The sequence below is a fragment of the Balearica regulorum genome, chromosome 2 (assembly GCF_011004875.1).
Source record: "Balearica regulorum gibbericeps isolate bBalReg1 chromosome 2, bBalReg1.pri, whole genome shotgun sequence".
NCBI classification, from domain to species: Eukaryota; Metazoa; Chordata; class Aves; order Gruiformes; family Gruidae; genus Balearica; species Balearica regulorum.
In genome coordinates, this window is record NC_046185.1 from 67,956,599 (window position 1) to 67,979,332 (window position 22,734).

General features: G+C 37.7%; 1 protein-coding gene across 1 annotated transcript in view; it reads left to right on the top strand.

The window, feature by feature from the left end:
• The window catches only part of ELP2 (elongator acetyltransferase complex subunit 2), a 40,595-nt gene that overhangs the window by 15,497 nt on the left and 2,364 nt on the right, over positions 1–22,734 (top strand). The window contains exons 8-21 of the mRNA XM_075744641.1: positions 482–616; positions 1,574–1,669; positions 3,510–3,610; positions 5,608–5,739; positions 6,218–6,367; positions 9,583–9,771; positions 12,646–12,715; positions 14,565–14,660; positions 14,786–14,843; positions 18,801–18,873; positions 19,312–19,498; positions 21,117–21,238; positions 21,735–21,877; positions 22,517–22,630. Coding sequence (XP_075600756.1) covers positions 482–616; positions 1,574–1,669; positions 3,510–3,610; positions 5,608–5,739; positions 6,218–6,367; positions 9,583–9,771; positions 12,646–12,715; positions 14,565–14,660; positions 14,786–14,843; positions 18,801–18,873; positions 19,312–19,498; positions 21,117–21,238; positions 21,735–21,877; positions 22,517–22,630 — 1,666 coding nt within the window. The remainder of the gene's footprint in view (positions 1–481; positions 617–1,573; positions 1,670–3,509; positions 3,611–5,607; positions 5,740–6,217; positions 6,368–9,582; positions 9,772–12,645; positions 12,716–14,564; positions 14,661–14,785; positions 14,844–18,800; positions 18,874–19,311; positions 19,499–21,116; positions 21,239–21,734; positions 21,878–22,516; positions 22,631–22,734) is intronic.

The window sequence follows — 22,734 nt, forward strand, 5'->3', positions numbered from 1 at the left end:
TGATCTCCAGAGGTCCCTTCTGATCCCTACCATTCTTTGAATCTCTGTAATCAAATAGTTCTCTCAATAGCAAAAATAAAGTAGAAAGAATTAGAGGATGCTACAGTCCTGAAGAAAGGAAAGGAGTTATTGAAGAGTATTGAGGCTGTCAAAATTTCAAGAGGGCCGTAGGGAATAAGGAAGTATATGTACAATATGTACAGTATTTCCCATGTCTTCTGTGTCTTATAAGCAGAAAAATGTCCATAGTCAGTGTGTTCTAAACTAGTGGAGAGTTTGAAATGGGAGACTAAGTTGATGTTGAAATAAAGCAGCAGTTTATGGTGCTGCGTACAATAGGAAAAATTAGGATAATGCTGTAGTACATGTGTGGAAATAGGGTAGCTTAGTCGTGGCACTGGTTGGAATGAAAACATGGCTCTAATCTCTTTTTTTTTTTTTTTTTTTTTAAAAAAAACAAACCCAAACAAACCACAAATAGGTGAAGACCTTTTCTTAGCAAGCTGTGCTCAGGATTGTTTGATAAGAATTTGGAAAGTGTGTACAAAATCAAAGCAACTTCCAGAAAATGAAGATGATTCCATAAGACTGAAAGAGAATGTTTTTACTGTCAAAGGTAGGTAACAGCTGTAAAATTCTTTTGGAAAACTTCTCACTTTTGTATCTGTGTGTGGTTTTGTGGTGGCTAACAAGGCGATTACCATCTAATTTGTTTTACTTCTTGTATTAAAGGAGTCTGAGACCAGTTTGCATTATTTTTATTCAGCTATTAGAAGAAGTGGAGTTTTTGTTTTAAAGCCATGACTATGTAAAGGTAATGAAGTGTTACAAAAAGTGGTAAAGCAGTGAGAGAGCTTAATATCAACATGCATTGTTACGCATATTCCAAATGCAGTACATAGCCAGGAGATATATTTGTCTGTGGGAGATAAGCTGTTTTGCAGTTCTTCTCCAGTTTAATAATATACCTTTAATTTTCTTTCAAATTCAATGCAGTAAGAGGTGCTACTATTACTTAAACATTAGAAAAATACTGCAGATAACAGAGAAGTATGTGCAGGCTTATTTTCTGGTTATTTAACATACTGTTTGAGCACTGTAACATCAGAGGCTTGCAATGCTGACATTGTGGGGTAAATTGTTAGGCAACTTAAGTAATATAATGAAATTTTTATGATGTTATGTGTAAAAAGTGCTCATGCTACTTGCTGCAAATCCTGATTTATTGTTTGAAGTATCTTAATACTTGTATTTACAGTCATTTGGAGTTGTAAATATGCTCAAGTTAAGAGTAGGGGTAGAGGCAACGTCAAAGAGTTTATTTCAGAATTGCTTGAGAGTTCTCCAGGAATTCTGTGATACCACTCTGAGGCAATAGGCTGACCTCTTAGTGTCGATCTGGTACTCAGGGCTTGCGGTAAAGTAGGTTTTCAAGGAGCTGTTCAACGTCAATAGGCTGTTGAGCTATTGGTAGATGTTGAAAGCAGTTGATATTTTTCACTGAAGATATCAGAAATGACCTGGTCTTTCTTGGCTTTTAGAAAGAAATGTGCTTTTCTCTGATTTGTGGCAGATACTGATACAACATATGCAATTACTTTGGAGTCTGTATTGGCTGGTCATGAAAACTGGGTGTACGCAGTTCACTGGCAACCTTCATTTTCCAAAGGTAAAAAGATACCAAACACTTAGCAGTTATGTCAAGTGTTGTATACACACAGTACAGTCACGTGTCTTTTTATTGTGTTTGCTTGTCACTGTGGACTATGAAAATGTTTAAATTCTGCAAATGATATTTTATAAGTAATGGATGTTTTAGCTGAACATGCCACAGTAGCACATCTTATAGCACAGGCTCTGTCTGTCATTGTGTATTGCGTGATGCTCTTTCTTGTGTTTTGTTTAATGAATAAACTAAAATAACTGAGCAGTACTGGCTTTATTGTAATTGATTTCCTGTTTGTGGAATAAAAACTAGTTTAATCAGTATGAAATCATAGCTCTAATGTTTTACCTTGATACATGTATTTGAAATGTCTGTTCTTTGGAAGGTCAGCATTAACTCAAGAGCACACCTTTTTCTTGGACTAGAAAGGAACAAATAGCAACATTCAGAAGATTAATCTTCAGTCATCCATGCATTAACATAACATGCCAGGGATTCCTTGACCATCAGTTTTCTCTAGCATGTAGCTTTAAGGCATTAATGCAGACTCTCATTGAAAAAAGATGTTATTTACAGTTTAATTTTGCATCTTACCCTAGTATTTATCTTTCTTTTTAAATCCTTAAATTCTGACAGCCTTGTTTGTGATACTGATTTGCTGGTGCATGTCTGCCGGAAGTGTAAGGGAGGGAGATTCTTGATTTGACATGCTTGCACCATCAGAATGCCCTTGTGTATTTGTATTGGCAAAAGTACCTCTTTTCTGAGATGTTTTAAAGTTACTGATGCCAGATGATTTCACCAGTATAAAGTACAGCTTTTTTCCAGTGTATATACAACACTTGAAAAGTAGAGTGCAATTAGAATGTCAGAATACCTGTAGTGAAAGGCACAGGACTTGCTTTAGAAATATTGGCTTAGCTATCTTCTTTCGCTTTTTTTTTTAACCACCAATAAAAGATTTTGCCCGTTAAAGCAAGGTTTAAATATAGTCACTTCAGTCTTGCACTGCAATCTGAAAACCTGTCCTGTTAGACCATGAAGTTTTCCAGGTGTCTTACATTATGCTTCTGTATACGTGCAGCTGCTTGCATTCTGTGGCCTGCCCAATCTTGGGTTCGCCAAAATAGATTATTCTTCTTCAATAGAGGCAGACTGATCTGAGACACACATTCTCAATGCAGAATGTAGAAGGTTTGGTGTGACATAAGGTACTGCCTCAAGAGATGCCCACCAATGTCTCTGTTCTCAAGAAAGGCTCCTCAGCAATTCTAGGGTTTTCCCAACTGGGTGGTGAACTAATTTCCTCTTCCCCATTCTGACTGTGTTAGGCAGTTGTCTGGAGTGTTTCACTGCATTATGGGGAGTAGTCCTTACTGCTATATGTATTACAAGGTGCTAGAGTGTATTGAAGTCTGTAGTGAATCTAACACTTCAGTTGGGAAAAAAAAACCCCAGTCAATACTGGCACAGATACTATTTTTTTTAAACTGGAACTCGCTCTGTAAAAACTAATTTGAGGAATATAACTGAGAACTGCTATGCAGTCTCTGAAGCTCTATCTTTTCCTCCAAATTACATTTGTTTCAAAGTCAATTTGGAGTGAGTAAACAGTGGAATGTGTGTTTTATGTTTCTTTTGAGAGATTATGGCTGAAAAATTACAATACCTCCTAATGAATGCCTACTGAGAAAGCAGAGCCTGTTAAGTCTGGCATTGAAGTGCTGCATTGCATGTCTCTGATGCTGAACAATTTCTTAGTGTGTTTGAATTTCAGTATGACCAAATTCTTTTAGAAAGTATTCTCACAGACTGTAGGGTAATCGTTTTCCTTGTACTGTAGATGGCAGCATGCAACAACCAATGAGGATATTGTCTGCATCAATGGACAAAACTGTGATCATCTGGGAACCTGATAAGGAGTCTGGAGTCTGGCTAGAACAGGCAAGTGTCAGTCTTTCTCACAATCTGTACTGTGTTCAGGTTGCATTTCCAGCATTGTGTGTGTACTGTAAGGAACAAAACATCTAAAATGCTAGGAGAGAAAGGCAAAAGCATTTTCTTGCAAAAATACTAATTCTGATGCTGTGTTGCAAGTAAAACTATATTTTTCAAAAATGATGTGATGTAGTATGACTTTTATTGTGTGTTTGCTTCCTTATTACCATATGGGGGAGCTAAAGGGAGTTTATGCTCACCTGACACTCATAGTATAGCAAGCCAGGTACTGCATAATAACACATACTGTGTACTCCTGCTAAGAAGAGGAAGAAACCATCCTGAATTATTTGTAGTTAATCCTTATGGAAATGTGCACCCGAACAGGTACTACAGAGCAGCTGACACACAATTCACAACCCTGGTTTTACTCATGGTAACTTGTTCATGGGCTTTGTCATTGGGTTTTTCTTTCATTTGAGTTAGATACTCATGTTTCACTGTAATATTTTGAATGCTGTTCTAATGTGGATCATCCTAAATAAACAAGTAGTACAACCAGATTTATCTAGTGCTTTGGTAGATGTCTTTGGTTTCAGTTGACCTGCTTTTCCAAATTGCAGTAGTTCAGCCAAAATTGTTTGTGTTGGGTTATGCCACCATTGTTTATGATCTTTTCTGTCACAAAGAAAGTTCTAATCCTCTCTTGGGAGAAAAAAAGAGAATTACGGTAGGTGGATTTAATTTTTCCCCTGTTCCATTGAAAAGTTTGTGTGCCCTTCTACTTGAAGCAGAAGTTAGTTCTTAATGGGGTGATCACAGACGGATGCCGTTTGTTGTCCCTGGTTGTGATGCTTAGTTGTGGCTAAATTTACAAGCTTTTAAAAATGGATTTTGCAGTAAAGATTGTTGCAAAGTGTTACTCTTTCTTTTTCCATTCTGTTTGCATTGGTTAGACGTCAGATGTGTGCAGCTTGCAGTTCAGATCAGATATTTTAACTGCAACAATCCTTTTTGCATTGAGGGAGGGAAACCTGAGCTGGAAGCCTGCAGCGAGGAAGGGCACAAGGGAAACATCCCATTTTCTGTCTTCCATTTTGATACGATGAACAAGAAGTCTTTACAAAATCATTGCCCAGCTCAGAGGTGAGACTAGAATTCTGCCTCTAGCATGGCATATCAAAGTTACTTCCATATGAGCTGTATTTTTTTGAATGAGTGCTAATAAAATGGACATACTAGTCCATGCTGCTATTTAGAATGAGGTGTAGATTTCATTGTGATCTTAAGCTGTATAGTAATGAGGGAATTTTTAAGAGTTTAGCTTGAAAGGAATTGTGTTCTTATCTCTTGAATAAAACATGGCAACGTAACTTTAATAATCTTTTAATGTAATTAAAAACTTGGAAGAGCACTAGAGACCAACTATAATGCACGTGTGCGTGCATGCATACATATGTGCACACTCATAAGGGAGGCACAAAACAGAGGCCAAAATATGCCACAGAAGGAGCATGGAGCAAGTTGCAGGGATTCATGGAGAAAAAGGGAAGTAGAAATATGGTAGTGAATATTGAAAATTAAGATTAAAAAATTAAAAATTTAAAATAATTAAAAAAGTAATTGGGAACCACTGTTCCTTTGGACCTTTTTTCCATTTTGTGCAACAGATGACAAGTAAACCATTACATACAACAGACTGGACTGAAACACAAAGATTAGGTTCTTGTCTCATCTAGTGTAGTGTTTTCTTTCCCCTGAGTGATTGAGCAAGATCCTATCCTGAGAAGTGTATGAAGGGAGGCTCCATTCATGTGACATGTAACTTTAATTCCCATGATATATGTGTGCTTAACTTTGCAATTGAAATGTTTTTTAAATGTATTTTTGTGTGTAATGTGAACTCTTGCCTATCGCTAAATTTTCATCTCATGAGATTAGGAGGAGTTCATATGAATGGAAGGCCATTTTCATGGATATTTCACTTCTGATCATTAATTTAGGTGCGGGTAGGTGAAGTCGGTGGCAATACCCTTGGATTTTTTGACTGCCAGTTTAGTCCAGATGGTTCAATGATTGTTGCTCATGCTTTTCATGGAGCGCTACACCTTTGGAAACAGGCTACAGTTAATAAGGTACATTGTTTTATTACTATTATTACTTATAAGTGTAATTCTTTTATGTCACTTGAGGTAAGTTCTATTGTTAATAGAAAAGTGTAACAGTACAATTTAAAGTGAATGATTGAATAGTCCTTCTCTTACTATAATATTCTGTAGGAGTCACTCCTGCACAGAAGAGGAGTCTCCCAGGCTCCAAAACCTGTTGCTTTCCTGTGGGAACCAGGAAGTCAGTGGAATAGACTGAACTCCTTTATGGTTGTGCTTTGTTCAGAAGTGGCAGCTGAACCAATAACAAAAGTTTATTTTAGACTAGAGCAATAAAGCAGTATTTGTGTCTCTTTGGCCACTCTGAGTTCTAATAATTTGCTGTTTTCAAATGTCATTTTTTTTCTTTTTTTTCTTAATAAGGACGTTGATACTTTTATTTTGGTTAGAATATGCCAATAAGTCAATTGAAAACTTCTTGCTTCTTTGGTGACTTTTTTGATAGAAAGAATGGACTCCAGAAGTTGTAATTTCAGGACATTTTAACAGTGTAGAAGATGTAAAGTGGGACCCAGAAGGAGAGTTTATCATCAGTGTTGGTTCTGATCAAACTACTAGACTCTTTGCTCCATGGAAAAGAAAACAAGAGACAGAGGTATGATCTTCAAAGATTTTGTGAGATTGGTAAAGAGAGCTTGTCTGTCCTGAGTTTGGAACAAGTCACCTGAATGTAACCCATACCTTAAATTTCCCCAAGCCATGATTCTGTTTAAAACTGCTTGTGTACGTGCTTGGTTTCGTCATCCAATATGTGTTGTTTTCACTTTAAAAATGACTGCTGTTTAATCCAGAGTTCACCTCTGGGTTACCTTCAGTAAGTGTTCTCCCAGGGTCTTAAAAACCAGGCTGTGCAGTAATTCAGGAGGAGAAATACATGGCTGATTCTAATAACCATCGATTGTCCTTGCTTAATGCTTGGCTAAGCACTGCTGCAGGTAATCATGAAGAAACTCAACTTTGGTTGTGTGTTTTGTAGGGTTTTTTTACACAATCTTAATCTAAGCAAAATTCTCACTATATTTCTTACGCTATTTTGTTTATGACTGTGACTGTTTTACCAGAATGATTATCTGAACTCCATGAGTGCAGTTGGTACCTGTGCAAGCAACTTTTCAGTAAGAATTATTCCTGAATAACTTGGTGTGTTCCAAAATAAGTCTAATTTTTGGGTTGGGGAAACCCTGTCTAGGAATGCAGAAGTTCCTATTTCTAGTTGCTCATGCATGTTCCTCATCTACAGATCCAGCTTTTTCTGACAGAACGGTACTAATGCTCCTGTTCAGGAAACTGGCAGAAGCTAGCTGATTGAAATCATGTAAGGCCCAGTGCAAGCTATGCTATTAGTTGTGGTAGGCAAAGGACAGCAATTACAATTGTCTCATCAAAGCTTCTGTAGTGCAGACCAGTAGAGGGTGTCTGATGTTTTTGGGAGAATGAATTTGGCATCAGTTCCTTGATTCCCTTCTTCCAGGCCACACAGAAGTGGTGGCAATCCCAGCTCAAGTGTTAAGCTTTGCCTTGTATTGTCAGAAGGGCATCTGCAGTTTCCTTCCCTGCCTCTTCCCCTAATCTCCAATCTGGAGGGTACAGCAGCTCTGTGGAAAAGATAGTATGTTGGATTTGACATATGGAAACAAAGTCTAGGACTAGAATATGATCTAAGTTGGCAGCATTCAAAAAATGAGTTAATATGTTCTCTGAGACCTACTGAAGTACCACTCTTCATTATGTGTACTGCTTGCTAAATTTTTAACCTATTCTCTGAAAGAACTCGTCTTTGTGTGACTTACCTGTACAGCTCTTCCTGCTGTCTCTGAAACTTTTGAATTAGTTGCTTTAGCAGAGTGATTGCAGTCTTCACATCTGAGCTTGGTGTGAACTGAATTATTGTACTTCCTCTTCCTGTTCTGACAAAAGAGCAGCCACCTGGCAAGGTGTAAATCCAAGTAGTGCCAATACTTGTTGCTGCATGGGGTGTGGGAGAAAGCTATTCTATCCTGTCAGTGGGGTGAAGTGGAGGGTTGAGATAGAAACAGGTCATTTGAGGGCATGTGTTCAGGACTTCGGAACCCCGAAAACCAGGTAGGTAGTTCTGCTGCTTATGAACTTAGATAATATAGGCTTTTGAAATGCCTTACTTTCTTTACTGCACTGAGTTTAATGTCTGAAAAATTACAACAGGTGACATCTAGTGTTTGTCTTAACAAGACACAATGGATGGTTCAGATATCTATGAAAAGTTAGTATTACAACTCAATATTCATGTTTTTCTCTATGAAAAGAGAACTGTTAAATGCAAATAATTATCCTGTCTTAAAAATCTCAATTCTGATATTGTACTGGGTTCAAATATCAGAAATGAGGGATAAAAATCAGCTTCGGTTTGTCATGCAAATTTGCACCCTGATTTTTCTGGAAGAAGCTTATTGCATGACTTATGCAGCCTGTTCTTTGTCTGTTTTGGGGTCTGGGGTTTTTGTCTTTTTTTCATTCGTGTTATGTGCTGTGTTCTAAAGTATGCAAAGATGTACCTAGTAAAGGGTAAGAAGGGTTTATTGCACCATATGCTTGTTTTTTGGGTTTCATTGGTTGTTGGTTTTTTAATAATTAATGCTTTTTTTAATTGGAAAATAGTCAATCTCTTGTGAAAACAGGAGATTTTGTAGGATCTCTCAAATATCCCATTCAGATTTTATTGGAAGCTTTGACATTCAAAACTCAATTGGATTTTTAGTGTGATATATGCGGTTTACAGTCAATGTAATGTCTTTCCTTATGTTTGTATGTCTAGTACAATATAAATTCTGTCTTGGCTACAGTTTTCCAGGCATTGTAACACTGAAGTAGTCCAAATTAATTCTAATTGATTAAATTAATTCTAATTCTGCTAGCTGTAAACTCAAAAGTGCACACTGTATTTTTCCACCTGAAGTATCATATAGGAGTAGTAGAAAATGAAACTTAATAAAAATCTTTTCATGAGAGTGTATTTGCTAGAAAACAATTTTTTTTTTCATATGTAGAATAAGTTAAATTTTTAGAAAAGCAATTTAAAGAATATAATGGGTTTTTTGCTAATATTCTTTGCTTAGTGTGACTATAGAACTAACTTGTCTAGTTTCTGGTCAGCTGTTAGTTCTGGTTTTCTTGGATTAATACTTGAAGCATAGATATGAATATTTCAGGAAACTAGAAAAAAAATTAATACTTCAAATGAAAACACTTCTAAAATCATCAGGATTTTCCAGATGTTTTTCCTATAAGAAGCTATTTTGGTTTTGTCAGTTTTTTTGCAAAGCTTCTATTAAATGATCTCACTAAAATCAAGTATTTAAAGGAAGGGGGGAAGGAGGAACCTGTAGTCTGCTGACAGCAGTGGTGCTGTACTTTGTGAAAGATAGATGAAGGAAGCAAGGTAATTATTGCTGCCTTTCTTACATCTTTCAGAGCTAGAGTTTTGAAAGTAGTAAGTAGCATACAATCCTCCTTGTGCTTAAGCAAATGATGTCCTATTCCTGACTGTCTAGCATAAAGAAGTCACAGTAAGCACGGTGTGCCCTTAGTAACAAAGGTAAGTGAATGCCTTAAATGTGTCTGTGCAGGGACACAGTTTACTGAATCGTTTGGCGGAAAAATAGGATTTAACTGATGTATGTGAGTGTACATCAGTTTTATGAATGTCAGTAGAAGGTTGCTATTAACTTTCCTTTTTGTTAATAAAGTCAGCACTTAAAGTAGTAGTACTTTTTTGGAACTCAATCTTGCTGCTTCTCTGGTGAAGAATTGTGTTTTAACTGCATGTCTCTTCAGGTAACCTGGCATGAAATCGCAAGGCCTCAAGTACACGGATATGACATGCGTTGTCTGGCGATGGTTGGCCGGTTTCAGTTTGTGTCGGGAGCAGATGAAAAAGTGCTGCGAGTTTTTCGTGCTCCCAAGAATTTTATAGAAAATTTCAGTAACATCACTGGTATTCCAATGGAGAAGCTGTGCTCCCACGTAAGTGTGCTAAAGCAATGCTAAATGAAGACAGCCCTCTTTCACGTAAATAAAACTAATACTTTAGAAAATATCAAATTCCACTAAATGCCATGAAAAATCTTTTAATAGTTCTGAAACCTTAACCTTGTTTTTCCTTTCCCTTCTATCTGCTTCCACATGTGTTGTTTCATATGTATTTTCACTATGTTGTCTTATAAAACAGGTTGTATTTGAAAGTAAACGACCTAGTATCTGAAGTGCTAAGAGTATGGGTAAATTTTAAATAAGTCAGACCAAGCAGTCTACTGTACATGTTTGGTGATTTGAAAGCAAACAACAAAGCCTGGGAATGTGCTTCTCCTTAATTTAAGGGTGTAGTAGTCTTGTCTAGGTGTAATTATTGTTGTGTGGTTATGCATTGTTTTTTTTTTTTAATTGTATGCTTGGAAATAGTGTAAAGCTTTCAGCACTGTTGTTAGTTGTTACATATAAATATTTATAAATATGTACTCGCTCATGCTTTATTTCTTCTTGACATTGATAACTTTCTTGAGGCCTTTACATTCCACTTCTTAGCGTCGATAAGTATACTTTCCTACTCTGTGGAAAGATAAGACTGCAGAGTTGTTGTCCTTTGTTTGCTCCCCGTTCGCTTTAAAATCTAATTCTGTTTTTCTCTGCATTTTGTAGAGCAGACCTCTTTCAGGATAGCTCTCTCTGTACAGTGCCTTGCATGCTCTTCGCATTTCTGGCTCAAAAGCAGTGTTTTCTGTGCAGCTTCTCAGAGATGGATTAGCCTTTCCATTTCATTTAACAATTGAAACATCTGGGAAAGAAATCTATTCATTTTTAATAGCAAGAAGTTACATAAGTAACTGTTTAGCGCTTTAATTCCGTAAAACTTTGTAAGCATTTGCGTTAATGACATTGTGCAAATAACGTTGTGCTTTTATAATGCTGGCAGATGTCATTATTTTACTTCTATGTAGACTTTCCTTATCAGCTCTTCCTTTGAGTGCTATTTTTTGATTCATAATATCACAAAGTGTTTCACATGAGCTTTGTTTAAAGAGAAAGACTTTATGAGCTCTAATGATATGGCTACTTTTAAATAGCTTTATTGAAATTGCTCTTTTTTTTTTTTTCTGTTAAAAAGGGTAAGCTTTTTCTTCATTTAGCTCAAATGCCTTCACCAAAAAAGTACTTAAAACCAAAAAAGCTAGCTTTATATTCACAAAGGGTTGAATAGGATTATATTCAGTTCAAATCCATGGGAATTGTATTATACTTTGGGTTGTAATGAAGAACTATTTTTGTTTTAGAGGCCTTAGACTGGTGTGTGTGTCTTATACATTTTTCTCATCAAATTGTGAACTTTTAAATAAGTAACATAGTGTTTTAAGCTGTCACCTAAATTATTAATCCAATTCTGTAAAGTAGTCTTTCTTTGAACTTTTCAGACACCAAGGAAGGGGTTTTATGGCTATTAAATCTAATACTTTTCCATCTCTGTACAAAGGGACCCAAGTTCATTTACCCTTTCTAAATTTTGGCTTTTTCCCCCATACTTTTATGGAAGTATTTTCTGTCTGATGATTTGTCTTTCCTCTGTGCTGCTGTAAACACCACGTACTCCAGCCGCATCTCTGTGCTATGTACTGAGTTGTGTTTGAAACTGTAGGCACAGGCACTCAATCTCTGCCTCCTTTTCCAAAATGCTGCTTTATAATAGAATCACAGAATGGTTTGGGTTGGAAGGGACTTTAAAGACCATCCAGTTCCAACCCCCCTGCCATGGGCAGGGACACCCTCCACTAGACCACGTTGTCCAAAGCCCCACCCAACCTGGCCTTGAACACTTCCAGGGAGGGGGCTGCCACAACTTCTCTGGGCAACCTGTTCCAGTGCCTCACCACCCTCACAGTAAAGAATTTCTTCCTTATATCTAACCTAAATCTACCGTCTTTCAGTGTAAAGTCATTACCCCTTGTTCTATCACTACATGCCCTTGTAAACAGTCCCTCACCATCTTTCCTGTAGGCCCCTTCAGGTACTGGTAGGCTGCAATTAGATCTCCCTGGAGCCTTCTCCAGGCTGAACAACCCCAACTCTCTCAGCCTGTCCTCATAGGAGAGGTGCTCCAGCCCTCTGATCAGCTTCGTGGCCCTCCTCTGGACTCACTCCAACAGCTCCATGTCTCTCCTGTACTGGGGCCCCCAGGGCTGGACGCAGTACTCCAGGTGGGGGTCTCACCAGAGCAGAGTAGAGGGGCAGGATCACCTCCCTCGACCTGCTGGTCACCCCTCTTTTGATGCAGCCCAGGACACGGTTGGCTTTCTGGCCTGCAAGCGCACACTGCTGGCTCATGTTGAGCTTCTCATCAATCAATACCCCCAAGTCCTTCTCCTCGGGGCTGCTTTCAATCCATTCCTGGCCCAGCCTATAGTTGTGCTTGGGATTGTGCCCACCCACGTGCAGGACCTTGCACTGGGCCTTGTTGAACCTTACGAGGTTCATTTCTCCTCAGAACAGACTATTTCCCAGTCCTATTGTGTCAAAAACTGCAGTGCTCTCAGTTGATTATCACATATATCCTAGAATAAGTAAGGTTGTGGATGAAAACCTGTGATTAGGGATGAAGATGCATGCTTTACAGCAAACCCCTTGAGCTGAGGCGTTAGAAAAGCTTTTCTTTTCTGGCAGAGTACTGGTCTTCATTTTGTCCAGGGTATGTTCTGGATGAGTTAGGAGTTTTTCAAAGTGCCCCTCTTCACTTCTCTAGAAAAGTCTGTTTTTATCACAGGGGTTCCTTAAACTGTGGCCTTCGAAATCTGAACCTACATGATAATCTATGTTATGTGGTTTTGGTTTTGTTTTTTTTTTTTCATTCAGCAATCAGCTGATCTTCCAGAAGGTGCAACTGTGCCAGCTTTGGGATTATCCAATAAAGCCGTTTTTGAAGGTACGGCTAATGAGAAATAATGATGATTGTGCTTGATGTGGAAACTTTTTTTTAAAAAATGATTGTTTTAGTGTATGTCTTTTTGTTAGGGCTGTTGTAAGCTTGACTGCAAATTGTGCAAAGCATTTATTTCTCTGGTATCATTTAAATATGGTGCTTAAAATAATAAAAAGGACTAGTGAGAATCTTTCCTCCCTTTCTCTGCCTTAGGTTTCTCCCCTAAACATCCCCTAATGTTTTGTGCAAACTCAAAGTGCTCTTTCCCTGCCTCCTATGCTGTGTCCCACACCCCTGTAGGAAGTAACCCCACTCAGCCTGCGCAGCGCTCCCAAGAGCCTCCCTCTTCTGTTGACTGATCTTGAGGTGTTTCACGCAGATGATGGGGCTCATTGGTCTCCTGTGATGGGTCTGGGAGTAATCAGGGCAGGATATTATTTGAATTCCCCCATCTGCTGTTGTTCCTCTGGTTTATCCATGCTCACTACCCAGCCTCCCCACCCCCTCAAGAAGACTGATGACTTTTAGCCAGCGAAATTACTATTGAGTAGCATACTGTGAAAACTAGGTTCAGAGTTGTTACAGCAGAACTACCTGTTGCCACTTGTGGTTTCTCTGTAAAATAGCTTGACTCTGAAGCTATATTCTGGAGTCCTTTTCACACTCTCCTCAAATGTTAGCACCCTTGTAGAAGAAATGCTGCTTTAAGGAGGATTACTCACATTTTCTATTCCAGTGGAAATAGCCATAAACCTTCTCCAGGTAAATGATGCTTTGTGAAAGTATTTGGGAAGGAAGAATTAGTTAGCCAACAGTAATTAATGCTCTGTTGGTAAAGGCAGGAGAGGCACCAGATGTTGTTTACTGGAAAGGTGGTGAGGATTGCGTTGTGGGGGAACAAGGAAAGGGGGACAAACACCTGTCTAGAATGATAAAAATAACTGAGTAGGGTCTTGAGACTGGGGATGGGACTGGTAATCTGGTGTTTAATAAAGTTTCTGGTAAAAAATGCACTTACAGTGGAATCTACAATTTAGGTCAGACCTATTTTTTTTCTCTGTCTAAAGCTTTATCAAAAGGTATGAATTTAAAAAGGAAGCATTTTAATAAGCTTTGTCTCCAGGGTCTTCCATGGCAATACAGCTAAATTTTCCTAAATCTTCTGTGAGAGAAAAATAGCTTTGTTGTACTTGAAGTAACTCGTAAAATATATTTTGGCAAAAAACTTCCCCCCCCCCCCCCCGCTTTCTCATGAATCCTTCCACTGAAAGAGGGAACGAAACTTTATTCTGCTAGAGTATCGTGCCACACAGACTACCTAATTTCCATTGATTTCATGTGGCACACCCAGAAGCGGCACTATGAGTAGAAAAGCTGTAAAATTTTCCTGCTTTGTCCACCATTGCCCACCCAATGGTGTGAGCACTGATGGCTTAGGTTAAAGCCCCACAGACCTCTCTTCTTGCTTACCCTGCAGAGGTACAGAAGGAAAGGTTTAACATTGGGGAAGCACAGATTCAACTCCTGGTGACTACTTCTTTCAGGTAAATCAAAGTCTCTTTAAGAGTCTTTAAAAGAGACTGTGCTGATGGAGAGAGGACAGTCTCAGAATGAAATTAGTCCAAAGATTAGGTTATTGGATTTTTTCCTCTTCTCCTCCTCATTCTTGTGTACTTTAGAATAACTAGATTCTAATATTAATATTATTGTAACTCTGGAAGCAGAGAAACCTAATTTCAATTATTTATATTGTGAAAAAAAAGAGATGGTTTTTAACTTGATTTTAACTGCTCATATTTTCCCTCCTGTCAAGTATGTTCTCTCTAGCTAATGAAGTCCTTACTTTGAATAGGAGATATGTCTGTTCAACCAGCTGAGGATGAAGAAACATTTAATACCATTTCGAATCAGTATCCTGAGATCTATTTTCAACCCTTGATCCTTACAGGTATGAGATTCATTTCTGTTGTAGGAAATAGAGGATGAAGTTCATTGGATGTAAACTTGAAGCATTATTTAGCTGATTTTTAAATTTAGTACCAAATTTGAATATGGTGTACAAATGTCTTTTAGAACCTCCCCCAGAGGATCACTTGCTGCAGAATACCTTGTGGCCTGAAATTCAGAAGTTGTAAGTTTTATTTTTCTCTTTTAATTTACAAAATTTCCAGAAAGCTATTGCAACATAGTCGTGTAGTCTGGTCTTGGTAACTCTTTCTATTTTATTATCTGATTTGACTTTGTGTGCAGTGTATTCCTTGTAAAATAAATTATATGTGCATAAAAACTAGGAAACCATGCAGCAAATGGCAGTTGTCTCACAAAACTTTATTGCATTAGTTGTTTCTGTACCAGGAATATATCTATGTTTTTTAGCACAAAGCTGCTCTTTTGAATTTGTAATGATCAGACTTTCATTGTCCCTTTGGATGTTTGCCTTTTGTGAAGGTCTGTTTAGGGCACCTATCTCTGTTTTTTTTTTTTTTTTTTTTCCCCTCTTTGTTCCAAGAGAATAGTAAGGTTTCTGGTCTGCTATAAGAAACTGTGGCATGTTTTCATGCTTTTATCTGTGCTCTGGAATGTGATGGGCCTCTCTTTCCGTGCTGCAGCCTTTGTTTGTGTCTGTCTGCTCAGCAAATCTGCTTAAAACCTTGCCTGTACTGAGCATCTCTCTGCATAAGGAGTTCTCTGCTTCTTTCCACTTCGTGGCACAGACTTGCAAATCAAGTTTCTGGTATGGAAGTAAAGGCTGAGGCATCAAAGGAGTTTCTCCCGTAAAGCCTGACAGAGTTGTAAGATGGAATAGATGGAAGCAGTAGCCGAAAAAGGATGTGTCTAGTGGTAGAGCAAAGTGATGAATGTTGAGTGAGATGGTTACAAACCCAGTTTGGGTATTGAACGCTGACACAGTGGGTTGCAGATTGCAAAAATTATAAGAGTTATGTGGTCATGACAATAATTGTTCTGAGGTTGTAGAGTTTTAGAATTCTTCAGCTGTGTTTTGTTCCTCCATTTTTGAGATTCACCACAATTTGAAAATGAAGGTTGTCATTTTATTTGTTCCCTGAGGATCCCAGTAACATTAAACTACACTTTCAAAATCTTCAAAGTTTTAGTATGAATCTTTAAAGTATAGCACAAATAAATTAATCATCTCAAGCTCTTAGGGGTTTATTTATCTGGATCTCCTGAAAGAGTGGTCTCAGGCAGGAACAAGAATGTTGAGCCTTTGCTGATGATTAGAGCTACCTTTTATACATTACCAGTATTGTGACTTTGGGGCAGGGGGAGAGGGGGTGCAGATAAAAAGCTTTGGGAAAACAGTTTGCAGGTTACTTTCATTTGACTGAGTGGGAGGTTTTGTGGGAGCTCATCTTTACCTTCAACCGGGCAGTTAATCTCTTTGAACGCTTTTAAGCTCTCTTACTGTGTTTGTACTCAAAAGTGCTTCTAGGAGGGAAGCTGGTGGATATTAGACCATTTTTGCACATTGCGTAATTTCCGTTATGTTAACCGCGTCTCCTGTGCGTGCTGTGGCCGCTAATGCACCACTCACATAAGTAGTTCGATAAGGGATCTTTTAAGTAGTGAAAAGGAGCCAAGGCCAAAATTTTTCTTCATTTGCCTTTGACATTTTTCAAATTCTAGTGAAACATTGATTGTTGATATTCTGCTACAGGAGTACTGCCATCTGATTTTATATTCTGCATTCATTAAAATACCTGCATTTTATGATGTACTTAACAATTTTTTCTGTGACAGAGACACTGCTAATGCTAGGGATTCTTTCATGCAAGGGCAGCAAGATGTAAAGCATTCATAGGCTTTCAAGTTTTTTGCTCAGGATAATCTTGAAAGAAGTAACATGAAATCGCATAATGTAGATTTCGAGTTGCCATAGCAGCAGAAAAATGGTGTGAGGAACTGACTTGCTAAAAATAGCTTGTTTGTCATTGACATTTGTGTATTCCCAGCTCTAACTTGACACCAGGTTTTGAAGGATTAGTGTTGGGTTTGGAAAACTGTTTGCTTGAGTAGGTTTTAGTATGAAGAACTTGCTGAATTTTTTACATAATCTAATAACTTTAAAATAAAAATATGACAAATCCTGTGAGAGTATGCTAATCTTTACTCTCTTGGAAAATTACCATAGAGAATTTATATGCAGCAGGCTGAGATTAAAAGCCTGAATGTTGACACATATATTTATGTTTATATGTATGTACATTTCATGTTATACACTTGGAAGTCTTGAAAGATCCTTTTTGACACTAGAAAATTACTGTGATCATTTGTCTGGACACTTTGAAAGTCCAGTCAGTTTACCTGTGCGTAAAAAAAAATGCTATGAATTACACATTGCTAAGGCAAAATCGCTTGTGGTTGGAAATGTCATTTAATTATTCATTCATGCAGTTGCTTCTCTCCATTGTGAACCTTTTTTTGGGTGGTGTGCTACAGAGTGAAGGGATCAGATTGCGTCTGTGGGGGAAGGGGTTGTAATGGAGCTTCTATACCTGCAAGGCTCATACACTCTTGTAAACAGCATCTCCTATTGCCACTATATTCTCTTTACTGGAGACATTATTAGGCTATATAGGCTGTCAGTCTCACCTATGATACTCCTGCTTATGTAACTTTGCAAAAGACGGTATTTTAGGTTTTATTTTAAGTTAAAGAGAAGGGTTACATTTTAATGCTTCTGTTTAGCAAGAACAAAGTTGCATGCAGAAGCTCAAAATGTTTCTGTCAAGTGCTCTTTAATACTACATTTAGGGGATAAAACCAAAATAACTGAGGACTTGTTTCACAAGTTGTTCCACAGGTTGTTTTTCCTTCATTGAATTTTGGGAAATTTAGACTTTTCATGGAATAAATGCTTTCAGTTTTAGAAACTTGACTTTCAATGACTTTCATTACAAAATAGTCTCCAGGAAAGTGCTTTAAAAGTAAGCATTATGATAAAACTGGTGCTAGTGGCAGAGAAAGGGGAAGACACACAGTAATACCTTCATCATTATAAGATACAATCAAACTTGCAATTTAACATTCCAATTAAGCGCAGCCGCTGGTCCCTCTCCCCCCTGAAGGTCCAGGTGCAGTTCCTCTTCATGAAAAGGCAGTGGATCCCCAGTCTTCAGACATGACTGTGGGAGTCTGTCTATGGGATATGCCCAGCAGCGACTTTTCTGGACTCTGTTCAACAGACACAGACAGTAATTTGTCATTTAAACAGATGGCTGTTTTGGCTGCAAGTGAAATCCCATGAACATCAATCCCATGTAAGAACTTCATTGCGATACTGCTGACCAGAGGAGTTTATTAAGAGAACTGCTCATCTCTTCAGGGCTAGGAATCAATTGAACACCCCCCCCCAACTGGTATTTAGCTGATATTTGTCCACTGTTTATAGACTGCATCTCCAATTTTAATTCCAATTTGTTTTGTGACTGATTTTGTGTTAGTCTGTGTGGCATCTCTGCTTATTAGTTAAATCCCAGTCCAGATATGTGAGCTTGAATTCCAGCAGAACTCATGCAAAGATTGATTACAAATGTGTTTCTGGAGGGAGGTAGAAGTTTTTGTTTTCTACAGTGTTAATTTCCTTTTCTGACATGATTCTTGTCTGCTAGTTCAGAAATCTTCTTTCAGTATTTCCCAGAACGGGCATCCTTTGGCTAGGTGTCTGTGGTGTATTTCTTTGGTGATCTTCAAATATGTGGCTTCTGATTTTTATTGGTAGTGTTAAAATAGCTTTACAAGAAAATAAGAAAACATGAAATGCTGCTTTAGTCTGCTTTGTTAATCATTAGTGTAGCTTCTGCAGTGCTGATGCTTTAGGACTATGGAATGGGCTGGAGAGATTATTCTGTAGTCAGTTCCTAACTGTGAAAGAATTTATGCAGATGTTTATATTGAATGCTGAACATTATTAGGAATTATTTGAGACATAATACTGAAACAGTGGGCAGGAGTTCCTGGCAGGTACCTTGTATTTTTGCAAAGGGATTTAAATCAACATAAGAAACTTGATACATACTGCAATAATGACTGTCATGTGTTAAATATCTTTTCACATTTATTTCAGATATGGACATGGATATGAAATTTTTTGTGTTGCTTGCAATAATTCAAACACTATAATTGCCTCAGCATGTAAGGTAAGAAAAGATTCTAGCACCATCTAGTGAAAAATGCCACCAGATTTCTAGGGCTGACAGAGCAGGAGTCAGAGTTCAATTTGGGCTGAATTCTCTTCTTTCACTTAAATGGGAAAGATTTTGTATAGATCATAGTTGCCCTGCAAAGGTGAGAGTGAATGCAGATAAGCTATTATTCATAAATTATATATGATTTGTTTGAAGATATTAGTAAGATAAATTCTAACAAATACAGGTATAAACCATTTTCTTACTTATATATATTGTCAGCATTAGTACAAAATAGTGAAACAATCTTGAAACTTCCCAGAGGAAAGCTGATTCTAACTTGATTGCAAGCCTTAAAACAAACCCCATAACATCCTATTATTGTTTTGAAATGTGTGACTCTCATATTTGCTTTCATTAATTCTCACTTTTTTTTTTCCATCAATACAGGCTTCCAAAAAAGAACATGCAGCAATTATTTTGTGGAGCACTACTTCTTGGAAGATACTGCAGAGTTTGTCATTTCACAATCTGACTGTTACTCAGCTGGCATTTTCTCCTAATGACAAATTTTTATTAGCCGTTTCTAGAGACAGGAATTGGTCCCTGTGGAGGAAACAAGACTCATCAGAGCCAGGTGATCTATGTAAAGTGGATATACACATTTGAAGACTTCACGGTTGGTTTGATGGTTTTGGTTTCAAAATATTGAAAGAGAATTGGTAAAATATTTTAATGGCCATTAAAATATTACATTTACAACATATAAGAATTAATGGTGGTGTAGGCTCCTGTGGCTTTAAGAAACGCAACTAATCGTGCATTAGAAAGCTAGAAAGGGAATTAAATGTGGAGAAGAATATAATCAAGCCTTAAATACTGTTTCTTTGCATGTAATGAAGTCTGCTATTTGTCTGCCTGCCTTCTGCTTGTGATTGTACGTTTCAGATTTACTGAAATCAGGTGTACATTCTGGAGTGTAATGTCAAAACATCAAACTGGTATTCTATCAAGGAAAGCCTTCATCTCTGTGATCTTTGCAGGCTAGGCTGGAAGGTTTATTGCTATACCCGTGTCCTGCATAGAGCTGCCTTGTCCCTGTTTGCAGGGCCAGACACTTTGAGACTCTTGACAGGATTAATCTCTCCAGTGTGGCTTTCTGATAATCCTACACAATTGATTAATTTGACTAGGACTGGCTCTGTCTGGAAAAAGAGCTGATAGTAAAGATTCAGTTGACTTTCTCATTAAGACTTTGAGCCTTGCAAAATCATGAGGAGATTGCTATTGAACACTTTAATGGGTTCCTAGAACAGATGCTTGTGCTGAAAACGTTTATCATTGCACTGTTGGCTTAATAGCACGTAAACACTACTGGGCTCTATAGAGTTTTTCTAGAGACTTGGCAGTGAGTTTTGGCCCCTTCGGGCAGTGTCTGATTGTATCCTGGCTTGAGATTTCTGTTCTATTCAGACTTCTATTCTAAAGCGTGGGATATTTTCCTGAAGCATTGTGTAACTACTGTGGACAAGGAATATGAATTCTCATTGGAAGTAGAGGAAATCTTCTTTTCATCTGTTCATCATTTACTTTTTTTTGGTCTACAGAGAACATCATTGTCAGTGTAAAGCAAAACTGCTGGTATTGTCATCCTAAGAAGTGATTACTTAAAATCTGTGCTCCAAAATGACAGCCTTTTCTACTTAGGAAAATCATTCTGCTGATCAGATTTATTGCCTGTTTGGATGCATACTGAAATGGCAGCTTGTCTCTTTGGGGGACAGATTAATCTTTATGATTAGATCATTAAGATTTGAGCTCTGGGGGCTTTACTGGTAAATAGGAACTATAGTGAAGTTATTGGGAATACGTGTATACATGGTAAATGTTGCACCAGACTAAAGCTTTTGAAGTCGGTGTTCTTGTGAAAAACTCGTATAGAAAGAACCTGAAGGTCTTATATTTCATCTTAAATTCTCCTGAAACAGATATGTGTGTGAAAGATCAAACTGTTCCTACTGTTTTAGTGCTGTAAGGGCTGACTGATGTGGTCTTGAACAGGTGCTGATTATCATTGTGGTAGGTGTTGGGGAAAAAAATATTTGTGGTGCAAAGTATTCCCAGTTGCTTTAAAGATGAGTGGAATAATATCAGAGTATTTCTGCAGTTCTTACATAGAGTAAGTAAGAGTAACAATTACTTTTAATATGTAGAGTAGTTGAAGCAAGGGGTTTCCTCTGTATGTTTTATTCCAGGACCAGTTTTCAGTTGCTGTGCATACACAGACAAAAATACAGCTGTTCACAGTCGAATCATTTGGTCTTGTGATTGGACACCAGATAGCAAGTATTTTATTACTGGCAGTCGGGACAAAAAGGTAATTAATATAAAAGGAATTTTAAAAGCCCAGAATTATTTTAAATGTATTTTAGATTAGTAAATGTTGTGCTCTAATGAGCCCGTTTTCTATAAATACACAAAAAGCTTATTGTGTGTATTACCACAGAAATCAGTGAGACTTTCATATGCTAAATAAAGTGCTTGAATATCTGTGTACAAGACTCTGGTCTGCCAGTTGGACTTCTTCCCTTCTTTTTTCATACAGTAAGACAAGCATATGTCACATAATTCTTATGGTATTTCTTTAACTTTCATAACAGAATCTGGTTTTATAGTCAGTATCTTCAATGAAATCAGACAGACTGTCTAAGAAGTTGAATCTTTGCAGACAGACATTTTTTACTGTTTTTCGGGGTCATCGACTTTGTTCTGTGCCCTGGAAGTATTTTAACTAAGTTATTCCTTTATGTTTTTGTAAATGCATTTACAAAAAGATTAAAGCAAAAATTCCTAGATGATTCTTTTTCTTACAGGTCATTATCTGGGGCCAGTACAACTTATCAGTGACTACTGAAGGGAATATGCTGGATTCAATCAAGCCATGTTCAACAGTACTGGATGCTGGAGATTCTGTTACTGCTGTTAGCATCAGCCGTGTGCTTACTCCTGATGGAAGGTATTGCTGTTTTATCTAATGCCATTTTGTGTCTAATTTGAAATTAGTATTTTTACCCCCTAAGTCATTTTTCTGCGCCTCTCCCCCCGCCCCGCCATGGCAGGGGGTTTGGAACTGGATGATCTTTAAGGTCACTTCAAGCCCAAACCATTCTATGATTCTATGAAACAGCTCCTAAAATCTACCTGTCAAATATTTTGACCATTCTTTGGCTGATTGAACTCTACTTTTTTTTCTTTCCTAGCCTTCTTTTCAGGTATATGGTGACTTCTCCAGTGTAACAAGTTAAAAAAAAAAAAAAAAGGGGGGGAGGGGGCAGGGGAGGTGGGCATGAACAGACCTGAAACACATTAATTCTTCCAAGAATATTGACTGGTCCGATGCTGTAATAAGCTGCTTATATTTTTCCCAACCAAATATATTTTGCAGGTTTTTGCTTTCTTAATTTTTTTTAATGCAGAAGCTTTGAATTAAATTGTGATTTTTTTATTATTATTATTTTTTCCATGGAAAAGCAAGTCTTGATATGAAGGGCAAGGAGCAACACAGTGTTTGAGTTTTCTAGCTTGCATTAGAGCCACCTTCACTGAGCTGCCTGCTGTAATCTCTTCAGAACTAATGCAGTTATTCTCTTAACAGATACATTGTTGCAGTAGGCTTGGAGAATGGGAAGATTAGCTTGTACACATGGAAGCAGAGTGGGCAAGAACCAACACTGGCTGATTGGACCATGTGTGTTGAGATGGATAGCAGGTATGTTTTTGAAGTAAGCTGGGAGCAAGGAAATATTATTCTTGAGACTAATAATGCTGGAGTTCTGTTCTTATAATATAAAATTATATGAAACTGATTTATTT